The sequence below is a fragment of the Oncorhynchus tshawytscha genome, linkage group LG31 (genome assembly GCF_018296145.1).
Source record: "Oncorhynchus tshawytscha isolate Ot180627B linkage group LG31, Otsh_v2.0, whole genome shotgun sequence".
NCBI classification, from domain to species: domain Eukaryota; kingdom Metazoa; phylum Chordata; class Actinopteri; order Salmoniformes; family Salmonidae; genus Oncorhynchus; species Oncorhynchus tshawytscha.
This window is the reverse complement of record NC_056459.1, coordinates 25,175,758-25,190,499: the sequence shown is the minus strand read 5'-3', so window position 1 is coordinate 25,190,499 and position 14,742 is coordinate 25,175,758. Positions and strand designations below refer to the sequence as shown.

The 14,742-nt window shown below is 47.1% G+C and overlaps 1 protein-coding gene across 1 annotated transcript in view; it reads right to left on the bottom strand.

Moving 5' to 3' along the window:
* The window catches only part of LOC112236369 (TBC1 domain family member 5), a 47,727-nt gene that overhangs the window by 19,305 nt on the left and 13,680 nt on the right, over nucleotides 1-14,742 (bottom strand). The window contains 7 exon segments of the mRNA XM_024404951.2: nucleotides 9,530-9,632; nucleotides 9,754-9,821; nucleotides 10,516-10,590; nucleotides 10,708-10,797; nucleotides 10,878-10,986; nucleotides 11,133-11,184; nucleotides 13,011-13,132. Of these exon segments, the coding sequence (XP_024260719.2) occupies nucleotides 9,530-9,632; nucleotides 9,754-9,821; nucleotides 10,516-10,590; nucleotides 10,708-10,797; nucleotides 10,878-10,986; nucleotides 11,133-11,184; nucleotides 13,011-13,113 (600 nt within the window). The 5' untranslated portion in view covers nucleotides 13,114-13,132.

The following is a 14,742-nucleotide window of genomic DNA, read 5'->3' as shown; positions in this document are numbered from 1 at the left end:
GAGACAGCGTGAGAGAGAGCGAGAGAGAGCGAGACAGCGTGAGAGAGAGACAGCGAGAGAGAGAGAGCGAGAGACAGCGAGAGAGAGCGACAGCGCGAGAGAGAGAGCGAGAGACAGCGAGAGAGAGAGAGAGAGAGAGAGCGAGAGAGAGAGCGAGAGAGAGAGCGAGAGAGAGAGCGAGAGAGAGAGCGAGAGAGAGAGCGAGAGAGAGAGCGAGAGAGAGAGCGAGAGACAGCGAGAGAGAGAGCGAGAGAGAGAGCGAGAGAGAGCGCGAGAGAGAGAGCGAGAGAGAGAGCGAGAGAGAGAGCGAGAGAGCGAGAGCGAGAGAGCGAGAGCGAGAGACAGCGAGAGAGAGAGCGAGAGACAGCGAGAGAGAGAGCGAGAGACAGCGAGAGAGAGAGAGCGAGAGACAGCGAGAGAGAGAGAGCGAGAGAGAGAGAGCGAGAGAGCGAGAGAGCGAGAGACAGCGAGAGACAGCGTGAGAGAGAGAGACAGCGTGAGAGAGAGACAGCGTGAGAGAGAGAGCGAGAGACAGCGCGAGAGAGAGAGCGACAGCGAGAGAGAGAGCGAGAGACAGCGAGAGAGAGAGCGAGAGACAGCGAGAGAGAGAGACAGCGTGAGAGAGAGACAGCGTGAGAGAGAGAGAGAGACAGCGTGAGAGAGAGAGCGAGAGACAGCGTGAGAGAGAGAGCGAGAGACAGCGAGAGAGCGAGAGACAGCGAGAGAGCGAGAGACAGCGTGAGACAGCGTGAGAGAGAGAGCGAGAGACAGCGTGAGAGAGAGAGCGAGAGACAGCGTGAGAGAGAGAGCGAGAGACAGCGTGAGAGAGAGAGCGAGAGACAGCGTGAGAGAGAGAGCGAGAGACAGCGTGAGAGAGAGAGCGAGAGACAGCGTGAGAGAGAGAGCGAGAGACAGCGTGAGAGAGAGAGCGAGAGACAGCGTGAGAGAGAGAGCGAGAGACAGCGTGAGAGAGAGAGCGAGAGACAGCGTGAGAGAGAGAGCGAGAGACAGCGTGAGAGAGAGAGCGAGAGATAGCGTGAGAGAGAGAGCGAGAGAGCGCGTGAGAGAGAGCGAGAGACAGCGTGAGAGAGAGAGCGAGAGACAGCGTGAGAGAGAGACAGCGTGAGAGAGAGAGCGAGAGACAGCGTGAGAGAGAGAGCGAGAGACAGCGTGAGAGAGAGAGCGAGAGACAGCGTGAGAGAGAGAGCGAGAGACAGCGTGAGAGAGAGAGCGAGAGACAGCGTGAGAGAGAGAGCGAGAGACAGCGTGAGAGAGAGAGCGAGAGACAGCGTGAGAGAGAGAGCGAGAGACAGCGTGAGCGTTTTCCTGGCCCACCACTCCACCCTGGACTTGAACAGCCTCTATGACCAGGTCCACCTCTACAAGGCAGCAGTGTCCACCTTTGCCCGGACTCTAAAGGACATTGCTCTCAAACGTATCCCCAACACTTCACACAGGAGCAACAGATCAATTAGACACCCCACCCAGACCAGCGAGACACCCTCCCAGACCTGCAGGACCTCCCCTGGACCTACACATAGAGGACCCACGCCAAGAGGACTTACATCCAGACCACAGCACCCCCAGACACATCCACACCCCTACCCCAACCAATCAACACCCCCCCACGTCAACCATGCCCACACCCCATTTAGGCCCCCTCAGATCAGACCTATGCCACTCCTGCCCACCCCATGCACCCCACCCCTGCAAAGAGGGCCTCAACATGATAGTCACACATACGCCCAGGTAGTGAGCGGGCAAACAGGCCCAACCCCCACTCTTACACTTGCCCAAGCCAATGGCATGTACCAGATGCTCAGCAGGCTCTGTTCACACTTACTGGCCTGAGGCCAAACCACGACCAACAACATTGGACACTTCATCGAACAAAAAGCCTTCACTATATCATCCTGAAATATCCAAGGCCTGAGGTCATCTGCCTTTGGCTTAAAAAGCAGGAACCCGGACTTCACCAAAGAAAATCGGTAATACAGACATTGTCATCCTGCAAGAAACCTGGTATAGAGGAGACGGACACACTGGTTGCCCTCTAGGTTACAGAGAGCTGGTAGTCCCATCCACCAAACTACCAGGTGTGAAACAGGGCGAGAGAGCGAGAGAGAGAGCGAGAGAGAGCGCGAGAGAGAGAGAGCGAGAGAGAGAGAGCGAGAGACAGCGCGAGAGAGAGAGAGCGAGAGACAGAGACAGCGAGAGAGAGAGCGAGAGACAGCGAGAGAGAGAGAGCGAGAGACAGCGAGAGAGAGAGAGCGAGAGACAGCGAGAGAGAGAGAGCGAGAGAGAGAGAGCGAGAGAGCGAGAGACAGCGAGAGACAGCGTGAGAGAGAGCGAGAGAGAGCGAGACAGCGTGAGAGAGAGACAGCGTGAGAGAGAGAGCGAGAGACAGCGAGAGAGAGAGCGACAGCGAGAGAGAGAGCGAGAGACAGCGCGAGAGAGAGAGCGAGAGAGAGAGCGAGAGAGAGAGCGAGAGAGAGAGCGAGAGAGAGAGCGAGAGAGAGAGAGCGAGAGAGAGAGCGAGAGAGAGAGCGAGAGAGAGAGAGAGAGAGAGCGAGAGAGAGAGAGCGAGAGACAGCGAGAGAGAGAGCGAGAGAGAGAGCGAGAGAGAGCGAGAGAGAGAGCGAGAGAGAGAGCGAGAGAGAGAGCGAGAGAGAGAGCGAGAGAGCGAGAGCGAGAGAGCGAGAGCGAGAGACAGCGAGAGAGAGAGCGAGAGACAGCGAGAGAGAGAGAGCGAGAGACAGCGAGAGAGAGAGAGAGCGAGAGACAGCGAGAGAGAGAGAGCGAGAGACAGCGAGAGAGAGAGAGCGAGAGAGAGAGAGCGAGAGAGCGAGAGAGCGAGAGACAGCGAGAGACAGCGTGAGAGAGAGAGACAGCGTGAGAGAGAGACAGCGTGAGAGAGAGAGCGAGAGACAGCGCGAGAGAGAGAGCGACAGCGCGAGAGAGAGAGCGAGAGACAGCGCGAGAGAGAGAGCGAGAGACAGCGCGAGAGAGAGAGACAGCGTGAGAGAGAGAGACAGCGTGAGAGAGAGCGAGAGACAGCGTGAGAGAGAGAGCGAGAGACAGCGTGAGAGAGAGAGCGAGAGACAGCGAGAGAGCGAGAGACAGCGAGAGAGCGAGAGACAGCGTGAGACAGCGTGAGAGAGAGCGCGAGAGACAGCGTGAGAGAGAGAGCGAGAGACAGCGTGAGAGAGAGAGCGAGAGACAGCGTGAGAGAGAGAGCGAGAGACAGCGTGAGAGAGAGAGCGAGAGACAGCGTGAGAGAGAGAGCGAGAGACAGCGTGAGAGAGAGAGCGAGAGACAGCGTGAGAGAGAGAGCGAGAGACAGCGTGAGAGAGAGAGCGAGAGACAGCGTGAGAGAGAGAGCGAGAGACAGCGTGAGAGAGAGAGCGAGAGACAGCGTGAGAGAGAGAGCGAGAGATAGCGTGAGAGAGAGAGCGAGAGATAGCGTGAGAGAGAGAGCGAGAGAGCGCGTGAGAGAGAGCGAGAGACAGCGTGAGAGAGAGCGAGAGACAGCGTGAGAGAGAGACAGCGTGAGAGAGAGAGCGAGAGACAGCGTGAGAGAGAGCGAGAGACAGCGTGAGAGAGAGAGCGAGAGACAGCGTGAGAGAGAGAGCGAGAGACAGCGTGAGAGAGAGAGCGAGAGACAGCGTGAGAGAGAGAGCGAGAGACAGCGTGAGAGAGAGAGCGAGAGACAGCGTGAGAGAGAGAGCGAGAGACAGCGTGAGCGTTTTCCTGGCCCACCACTCCACCCTGGACTTGAACAGCCTCTATGACCAGGTCCACCTCTACAAGGCAGCAGTGTCCACCTTTGCCCGGACTCTAAAGGACATTGCTCTCAAACGTATCCCCAACACTTCACACAGGAGCAACAGATCAATTAGACACCCCACCCAGACCAGCGAGACACCCTCCCAGACCTGCAGGACCTCCCCCTGGACCTACACATAGAGGACCCACGCCAAGAGGACTTACATCCAGACCACAGCACCCCCAGACACATCCACACCCCTACCCCAACCAATCAACACCCCCCCACGTCAACCATGCCCACACCCCATTTAGGCCCCCTCAGATCAGACCTATGCCACTCCTGCCCACCCCATGCACCCCACCCCTGCAAAGAGGGCCTCAACATGATAGTCACACATACGCCCAGGTAGTGAGCGGGCAAACAGGCCCAACCCCCACTCTTACACTTGCCCAAGCCAATGGCATGTACCAGATGCTCAGCAGGCTCTGTTCACACTTACTGGCCTGAGGCCAAACCACGACCAACAACATTGGACACTTCATCGAACAAAAAGCCTTCACTATATCATCCTGAAATATCCAAGGCCTGAGGTCATCTGCCTTTGGCTTAAAAAGCAGGAACCCGGACTTCACCAAAGAAAATCGGTAATACAGACATTGTCATCCTGCAAGAAACCTGGTATAGAGGAGACGGACACACTGGTTGCCCTCTAGGTTACAGAGAGCTGGTAGTCCCATCCACCAAACTACCAGGTGTGAAACAGGGAAGGGACTCAGGGGATATGTAATTTGGTATAGAGCAGACCTAACTTACTCCATTAAATTAATCAAAACAGGAATATTTTACATTTGGCTAGAAATTCAAAAGGAAATTATCTTAACAGAGAAAAATGTAATCCTGTGTGCTACCTATATCCCCCCACTAGAATCCCCATACTTTAATGAAGACAGCTTCTCCATCCTGGAGGGGGGAAATCAATCACTTCCAGGCCCAGGGACATAGTCTGTGGCGACCTAAATGCCAGAACCGGACAAGAACCTGACACCCTCAGCACACAGGGGGACAAACATCTGCCTGCAGGTGACAGCATTCCCTCCCACATATGCCCCCCTAGGCACAACTATGACAACATCGCCAACAAAAACGGTTCACAACTCCTGCAGCTCTGTCGCACGCTGGGTAATATATATAGTCAATGGTAGGCTTCGAGGGGACTCCTATGTGTGACGACCCTCCCACTCTGTCTGCCGTATTCGCTCTTTGTTCTTGTTTCCTTATTAGGATGCCGGTGGGCGGAGTTGGGAGGGTCGTCAGCTACATGGGAAACACCTGGGCCAGGTGTCTCCCAGGATAAATAGACCTCTTCCACATTCATGGAGGAGACTCTCCATGCAGACACCTTTATAGATTTTGTTGTTTCTTGGTGGCCTTTTGGTTGTTTGCTTTGGCACCTTTCAACACCCTGCATTATCACATTCATGCATGCAAAACACTCACTTACACACTCCATTGTATATTGTACTTAGTTTACTTTATTTAATAAATATATGTTTTGTTACTCCTTATCTCCACGTTGTCTCGGTTCGTGACAAGTGGGAGCCTATCCGGGATCTTTGAACATATTGGTTTGGGAGAACGTGGAGGTAATGTTACATTTTGTACATTTGGTTTGCATATTTTGTTTGAGTTTGATAAGCCCAGTATTGTTTGCCTTTGTTTGGTTTGTTTGCTGCGTTGGAGTATAATGGTTAGTTTCCAGGACCTGCCCAGCCTGGAAACTCTTGTTCTACTTGCTGTTGGGACATCGGTCTGAGGTGAGTAAATTGGCTGTGTACCTCAGTGGGAGATTTGAGTAGGGTAGTGGAACTTGCTACCTGGAGCTATAGCCTTTTTCCCCTGATAGGCTTAGCGACTTGTTTCACTTTTGAAATATGTTGGGCATGGATAAATGTTTTATTTTTGTGTGGTGTCTGGACTGAACAATTGTCTCGGGGGCACATCCGTGGCTTGGTGGAATTTGCCAGCATGCTGGGGAGTTCTATTTCCTTGCCAGCGGGCTACAGTGTGTAAATACCCACCGCAAATCCGCACGAAGACTAGGGTTGAGTTATTGTAGGTTTTGGGGAAGCTCCGTATCTCATCTCTCTTCTTTGGTGCTCAGGGTGATTATCATTTCTCTGGTTCTGGTCTGATGTGCTCAGCAGAGGGGTTGAGCAAGATTATTTTCTTATGACTATGGTGTCTCATGTCATGTTCTGTCTTTCCTGTCTGTTCCCTCCTGGTCTTGTGTTCTTCTTTCCTCTTACACGTTGCTGAGGTCTGGGGAGGAGGTTGGCTGGGGCAGGTGGAGGTGTGAACACGCAGAGGCTGTGTCAATTTGGGAGGCTGTGTCAATTTGGGAGGCTGTGTCAATTTGGGAGGCAGAGGCTGGTATGTTGTTTATGGGGGGGAATGTGACGACCCTCCCACTCTGTCTGCCGTGTTCTTGTTTCCTTATTAGGATGCCGGTGGGCGGAGTTGGGAGGGTCGTCAGCTACATGGGAAACACCTGGGCCAGGTGTGTCCCAGGATAAATAGACCACTTCCACATTCATGGAGGAGACTCTCCATGCAGACACCTTTATGGATTTTATTGTTTCTTGGTGCTTTTTTGGTTGTTTGCTTTGGCACCTTTAAACACCCTGCATTATCACATTCATGCATGCAAAACACTCACTTACACTACTGATTACACACACCATTTTATATTATACTTAGTTACTACTTTAACTTCTTGCGACTAGGTGGCGCTATTACATTTTTGGAAAAAATGAACATTTGCCATCTAACTGGGAGTCTCCTGAGTGAAAGCATCTGAAGTTCTTCAAAGGTAAATGATTTAATTACGTTGCTTTTCTTATTTTCGTGAAAATGTTGCCTGCTGCCAGCAGAGCCTAGCATAGCATTATGCCATGATAAACTTACACAAATGCTTGTCTAGCGTTGGCTGTAACGCATATTTTGAAAATATGAGATGAGTGTTAAGGCTAAGCTTGTGTTTGAATAGAAATTTTTGTCCGCTGCGTTATGCTAATGCTTTTGAGGCTATGATTACGCTCCCGGATACGGGATTGCTCGTCGCAAGAGGTTAACACTCACCTCAAACCAGTCTCTCTCAGAGCGTTCAAAGTCAGCCCACTTGTACAGAGCAATACTCATGATTGAGGCATCAAAGCCAAAGGAACTGAGTAACGTTTGGAAACCTACCAAACAATTAGGCAACAAATTTAATCCCTTTTAGACAATTTCCTGGGTAAAATGTTCCACTGTAAACTTGACCTCTCAGCTTCCCTATCAAATTTAAAATAGAAAATGAATGCAAAAATATTAGAAACCTGTCCAACCAAAAACAGAGGGACCAGGAAAATTCACTGTTTAATCACTAAAACAATATAGAAGTAACAGCACGTCAGAAATCAGCAGAATCTAACCACTTCTGGGAAAATTGATAAACACTAAACATAAACAAAGAATTATCTATCCAAAATAGAGAGTATGGGTAAACCACTTCTCCAATCATTTTGGCTCTATAACAAAGAGCAAAAACATATACGAATCAACTATTAAAGACTACCAGAACCCACTGGATTCTCCAATTACCTTGAATGAGTTACAGGACAAAAAGGCCTGTGGTGTTCATGGTATCCTTAATGAAATGATCAAAGTCCAATTGGCTATACTAAAACCCTGGCATCTTCTCCAATATTTGGAACCAAGGACTGATCACCCCAATCCACAAAAGTGGCGACAAATTTGACCCCAATAACTACCATGGAATATGCGTCAACAGTAACCTTGGGAAAATCCTCTGCATTATCATTAACAGGAGACTCGTACATTTCCTCAATGAAAACAATGTACTGAGCAAATGTCAAATTGGCTATTCACCCTGCACACCCTAATTGACAACCAAACAAACCAAAACGAAGGCAAAGTCTTCTCCTGCTTTGTTGATTTCAAAAAAGCCTTAGACTCAATTTGGCATGAGGGTCTGCTATACAAATTGATGTCAGGGTTAAAACACGCTTTTATAATGTGTGTGTGGTTTAAAATTGGCAAAAAACACGCACATTTCTTTCGACAGGGCCATGGGGTGAGACAGGGATGCAGCTTAAGCCCCACCCTCTTCAACAAATTGGCGGGGGCACTAGTAAAGTCTGCAGCACCCAGCCTCACCCTACTAGAATCCAAAGTCAAATGTCTACTGATCTGGTGCTTCTGTCACCAACCAAGGAGGGCCTACAGCAGCACCTAGATCTTATGCACAGATTCTGTCAGACCTGGGCCCTGACAGTAAATCTCAGTAAGACCAAAATAATGCTGTTCCAAAAAAGGTTGTCGCCAGGGCCACAAATACAAATTCCATCTAGACACTGTTTCCCTAGAGCACACAAAAAACTATACATACCTTGGCCTAAACATCAGCGCTACAGGTAACTTCCACAAAGCTGTGAACGATCTGAGAGACAAGGCAAGAAGGGCCTTCTATGCCATCAAAAGGAACATGCATTTCAACATACCAATTAGGATCTGGCTAAAAATACTTGAATCAGTGATATTGCCCTTTAGGAAGATACCCACTAAATATCAAAATCCAGAAAAGAGCCATTCAATTCTACAACCACCAAACCTTGCATAAAAGCCATCACCTACAGAGAGAGGAACCTGGAGAAGAGTCCCCTAAGCAAGCTGGTCCTGGGGCTCTGTTCACAAACAGACCCACAGAGCCCCAGGACAGCAACACAATTAGACCCGAACAAATCACGAGAAAACAAAAAGATAATGCTTTCCAATGTGTCAAGTAATTAAAAAAAACTGAGCAAATTAGAATGCAATTTGGCCCTAAACAGAGTACACAGTGGCAGAATACTTGACCACTGACTGACCCAAAATTATGGAAAGCTTAGACTATATACAGACTCAGTGAGCATAGCCTTGCTATTGAGAAAGGCCGCCGTAGGCAAACCTGGCTCTCAAGAGACAGGCTATGTGGAAACTGAGCTGCACTTCCAAACCTCCTGCCCAATGTATGACCATATTTCCCTCAGATTACACAGATCCAAAAACAAATCCAATTTTGATAAACCCCCATACCTACTGGGTGAAATTCCACAGTGTGCCATCACAGCAGCAAGATTTGTGACCCGTTGCCACAAGAAAAGGGCAACCAGTGAAGAACAAACACCATTGTAAATACAACACATTTATGCTTATTTATTTTCCCTTGTAACAATGTACAAATGGTTAAAGTACACAACACTGTGTGTATATATATAAAAATGACATTTGTAATGTCTTTAGTTTATATATATATATAAAAATGACATTTGTAATGTCTTTAGTTTTGAAACTTCTGTATGTTTACTGTTCATTTTTATTGTTTTTCACTTTTGTATATTATCTACCTCACTTGCTTTGGCAATGTTAACACATTTCCCATGCCAATAAAGCCCCTTGAATTGAGAGAGTGAGAATGGCCCATTTCTTTCAGGGTAATGCATGAGGTGTGTTATCAGTATTGACCGGTATCATTAAACTTCATTACCCAGTGGCTAGACGTGTGTCACTTCCTGTTAGAACACTGACTGGTCATCGTCCTCTCTCCGTCTGTAGCACTATGAAGACAGTACACTGTCTAGTCTATGGAGTGCATTAGCATGCCTAGTGGCATATCTAACACTTGTGTGCCTCTAGAAATCTTAACTGATGCCGGAATGGTACCTGTTTGTACAGTAACTGTTCATTCTCTCGGGCGTAACAAAACAAGATGTCTGTCAGCTTGGTCCTTACGTCCTCCTCTTGGAAGTAACGCATCTCAGGAAACCTACAGACAGAATAGAGGGGGAGTGTTTATTTCAGAGGTGTACAGTAGATATGAGAATGACAGTCCGATAAACATTTAACTTAACCAGAGCTGTATTTAAGAAATGTTAAATCAGACTCACGTTCTCATAACATCCTGTTTGATCATCCCTCTCAACTCGTTGTCCTGGAAGAACTTGTTCCACAGGCTCTGGACAGGAGGGAGGAGAACACAATGACATATGGACCAGGAAATACACCATAGACTCATTCACCTAGCCTCCTACGACCAGACTGATTAGAAAACGTTGTACACGGTTCCCATTCCCCATTGGGGTCAATACAAGGACATTTGGGTAAATGACAAAATAAAGGAAACCCCAACAGAAAGTGTCTTAATAGGGTGCTGGGCACCACGAGCCAGAACAGCTTTAATGCATCTAGATTCTACAAGTGTCTGGACACCATTCTTCTATGAGAAATGTTGTTGATGGAAGTGGAAAACCTAAGTGTTCAATTGGGTTGAGATCTGGTGACTCAGACGACCACGGCATATGGCTTACATCGTTTTCATGCTCAACAACCATTCAGGCACATCTTGTGCCCTGTGGGTGGGGGCATAGCCATGGTAGCCTAAATAATATCCAGCATTTTTATGACCTTAAACATGATGGGATGTTAATTGCTCCATTAACTCAGGAAACACACCTGTGTGGAAGCAATCTACTTTGTCAGTTACCTGTATACAGATAATAAATAATAAAGGAATCATAAAAGGTATTATAGTAAGTAGGCATTTACAACAGGGACACCCCACTTAGTCCTGTGATAGAGTTATTTAGATGTTTACATTCCCACGGTTCTGGAAAAAGAGTTGTATCTAGAGAGACTGAGGCTACACCTACCCCCTCGTCCTGTGAGAGTGGGTTGTTGACCACCAAGTCCTGCTGGCCTGCAGCCTTACGGGGGTTGGTGATGTGCTGGGAGGAGGAGAGGCGGTCAGTGACTGGCGCACACACACACAAGTAAAAAGTAGGAGTTGATGCTCACCCAAACGAGCAGGCACAGGTGAACGCATGACACACACACCAACTCACTCTCTCTTTGATCTTCTCGTACTGGGATCGTAACTCCTTGGTCTTGTTGATCCATTGGCTCTTATCCTCAGGAAGGACCTCCAGGTACAACTAGAAGACAACACACATGACTCACATGGTAGAACTACCTTCAGACACCCAAGAACCATGTTTGTCTGTGACTGGTTTACCTTCCAGCACACACTGCGGAATCGGCTGCTCCGCAATCGACCGTTGATTCCTGCCTGACGGATCCTGGTCAGGTAATTACTGTTCAGAAACAAGTCATCCCATTCTTTCCTTTAGAGGGAGGGAGGTAATGAGAGAGATGAGAAGAGGTTTTAGTGAGTTTTCAGCCCTCTCCAATTTGATTTAATCTAATATGGAATAAGCAGAGAATTAGATCTGGCTGTGACGTGGACCAAAACATAAATTACACACATTACCTGTAGGAGAGGAAAGTGGACTCAGACAAAGTGCTACTATCCAGAGATACTCCTGTTAAACACACATGAAAAACATTAAACATGCAGCCACTAGAAGGCGCTATAGACACCAATGATGTGGCACAATGAAGCTCAGCTCCAACATAATGGATGTTTGAATACTTGATCAATGCACCCTTTTCTGACGAAGGCATGTTTTCTTATAAACTCAGCAAAAACGTCCATTTTTCAGGACCCGGTCTTTCAAATAATTCGTAAAATCCAAATAACTTCACAGATCTTCATTGTAAAGGGTTTAAACACCGTTTCCCATGATTGTTCAATGAACCATAAACATGCACCTGTGGAACGGTCGTTAAGACACTAACCACTTACACACAGTAGACAATTAAGATCACAGTTATGAAAACTTAGGACACTAGAGGCCTTTCTACTGACTCTAGAAACCACCAAAAGAAAGATGCCCAGGGTCCCTGCTCATCTGCGTGAACGTGCCTTAGGCATGCTGCAAGGAGGCATGAGAACTGCAGATGTGGCCAGGGCAATAAATTGCAATGTCCGTACTGTGAAACGCTTAAGACAGCGCTACAGGGAGACAGGACAGTCAGTTGATTGTCCTCACAGTGGCAGACCACGTGTAACAACACCTGCACAAGATCGGTACATCCGAACAGCACACCTTAGGGACAGGTACAGGATGGCAACAACAACTGCCCGAGTTACACCAGGAACGCACAATCCCTCCATCAGTGCTCAGACTGTCCGCAATAGGCTGAGAGAGGCTGGAATGAAAGCTTGTAGGCCTGTTGTAAGGCAGGTCCTCACCAGACATCACGGGCAACGTTGTCTCCTATGGGGACAAACCCACCGTCGCTGGACCAGACAGGACTGGCAAAAAGTGCTCTTCACTGACAAGTTGTGGTTTTGTCTCACCAGGGGTGATGGTCAGATTCACGTTTATCGTTGAAGAAATGAGCGTTACACAGAGGCCTGTACTCTGGAGCGGGATCGATTTGGAGGTGGAAGGTCCGTCATGGTCTGTCACAGCATCATCGGACTGAGCTTGTCATTGCAGGCAATCTCAACGCTGTACATTACAGGGAAGACATCCTCCTCTCTCATGTGGTACCCTTCCTGCAGGCTCATCCTGACATAACCTCCAGCATGACAATGCCACCAGAAATACTGCTTGTTCTGTGCGTGATTTCCTGCAAGATAGGAATGTCCGTGTTCTGCCATGGCCAGCGAAGATCCCGGATCTCAATCCCATTGAGCACGTCTGGGACCTGTTGGATCGGAGGGTGAGGGCTAGGGCCATTCCCCCCAGAAATGTCCGGAAACTTGCAGGTGCCTTGGTGGAAGAATGGGGTAACATCTCACAGCAAGAACTGGAAAATCAGGTGCAGTCCATGAGGAGGAGATGCACTGCAGTACTAAATGCAGCTGGTGGCCACACCAGATACAGACTTACTTTTGATTTTGACCCCCCCCCCCTTTTGTTCAGGGACACATTATTCCATTTCTGTTAGTCACATGTCCATCTTGTTATGTTCATACAAATATTTACACATGTTAAGTTTGCTGAAAATAAACTCAGTTGACAGTGAGAAGACTTATTTTTTTCCCCTGAGTTTACAATGTAGAAAATAGTAAAAATAAAGAGTAGGTGTGTCCAAACTTGACTGGTACTGTAAATATTTTACTAATCTATACTAGGAGTCATTTCGATATACTATCTTCCAGAAGTAACTATCGACTTTTCCCCACATCACTAGATATTAACATTTCATATTCAGAATAGCTTAATTAAGCCTCAGATGATAAGACTTATAACATGTTAATAAATCCTTAATGAATGTGTTGTAAATGTCGACTCACCACAGCTGAGATTCCTGTTGAAGTTGTGGAGCGGGTCAAAACCCATCTCCTGCTCTCCCTCTGGCTGGAGAGGGTGGTGAGTCTCAAAGTTAGGGTGCTGCATGACACCCACCCAACAGAACCTGTGATGAGAACAACAGGAGGGGTTAGAGCTACCTGTGTACCATAGAACAAGTCCAAACAAACAAAAAAAACACTAAACTTAAACGACTAAACCCAGATATAAAGTATGTAGAAAAGATTATAGACCTACAGTATAGAATTTTGATAAAAATCATCTTTGAGCACTTAACAGGCATCAAAATAAAAGCTAGACAGTCAGGCAATAGAACATTCCCAAAATGATTTAATAGTATTGATTTTGTTATTAAATGGAAACTTCACAATTTCTCAACTCCAGCCCAACATCAACATATGTGAAAATGGCACGTTTCTATAATTTTCACATATGTTGATGTTGAGCTGGTGCTGGAGATGAATATGAAGTTGAAAACGTGTGATGTTTCCCTTTGAGCAAAAGAACACAGCATTAGCTATGGCAAAATGCATAGAACTGCAGGAAATTATCTTTCAAATTATCTCAGGTCCATGGCAGAATGTGTAGAATCCCTGGAGATAAGCTTTAAAACTGCTACATCTTCTGTCAGCTGAATGGCAAAACCTTAAAACTGAAAAAAATATATCTCTGCTCCAAGGACAAATTCTGAGAATTGCAGGAAATAGGTTTAAAAATGCTAAAACACCAAAATAAATGTTCTAAAATTACACTGTGCCGACCGCGCCCATTGTGCCGACCGCACCTACCACCACCTAAGCCCCTTTTTAACCCAGAAAAAACATGGATGACTGCAGCAGTAAAGAATACCATGGAGTAACTGAACACACCAGAGCAAGAACAGGAGGATTTATCTGATAATAGAAAGAGTGGGAGGAAGTTGAGCAATTAAAAACAGAACAAAACAGTATAAAATGGGAATATTCTTATCCAATTAAGCTTTAGGCCTAGGCTTTTTTGTCTTTGTTCCATGTCAGTACTTACAGTCACAACAATGTGTTTCTCCTCAGCTTAGACTCACGACAGATGAAGGCTTATCTGAGAGAAACACAGAGGGACATTCAGGAGAAAAAGAAGAGAAATCAAAGATCAACAGAAAAAGCAGTCTTTGTATTTCTCTCTATCCCTGGGTATGGAGAGCACACCAAATGAATTCAACACAACACTAGTGAAGGGAATTCAACAAGACCATAGTGAAGGAGGAACTGATAGATCTGATGACTGTCTTCGTTGATGCATGGAGTTTAGACTACTGTAATGTGTGCTGAGTGGCTTTCAAACATTGCTGACAGCCTACACTGTAATAAGACAGATTGGACAAGAACAAGTGGAACAAGAACAAGTGACAAGAACAAGTGGAAAATAACATTATGTAAATTAACATGAAAATGTGTATGCAAATGATAGAGTGACTTGTGCACAAAAACAACCACTTCCATGGGGAGAGTAGGGAATAAAGATAGCCCAGGGAATGTTCAGACCGACAGCTCTATGTGGGAGATGTGACAAATAGACACTACAACGGCATGGAAATCAGACTAAGTCCTACAGTATCAAAAGAGAAAAATCATGACGTTTCGCATAATACGATAGGCCATCGAGCATCTCCATTCCAGAATTAGCCTAAACCCCTAAACCACACAAGTCTTTCATTAAAAAAAACACCAACATTTTATA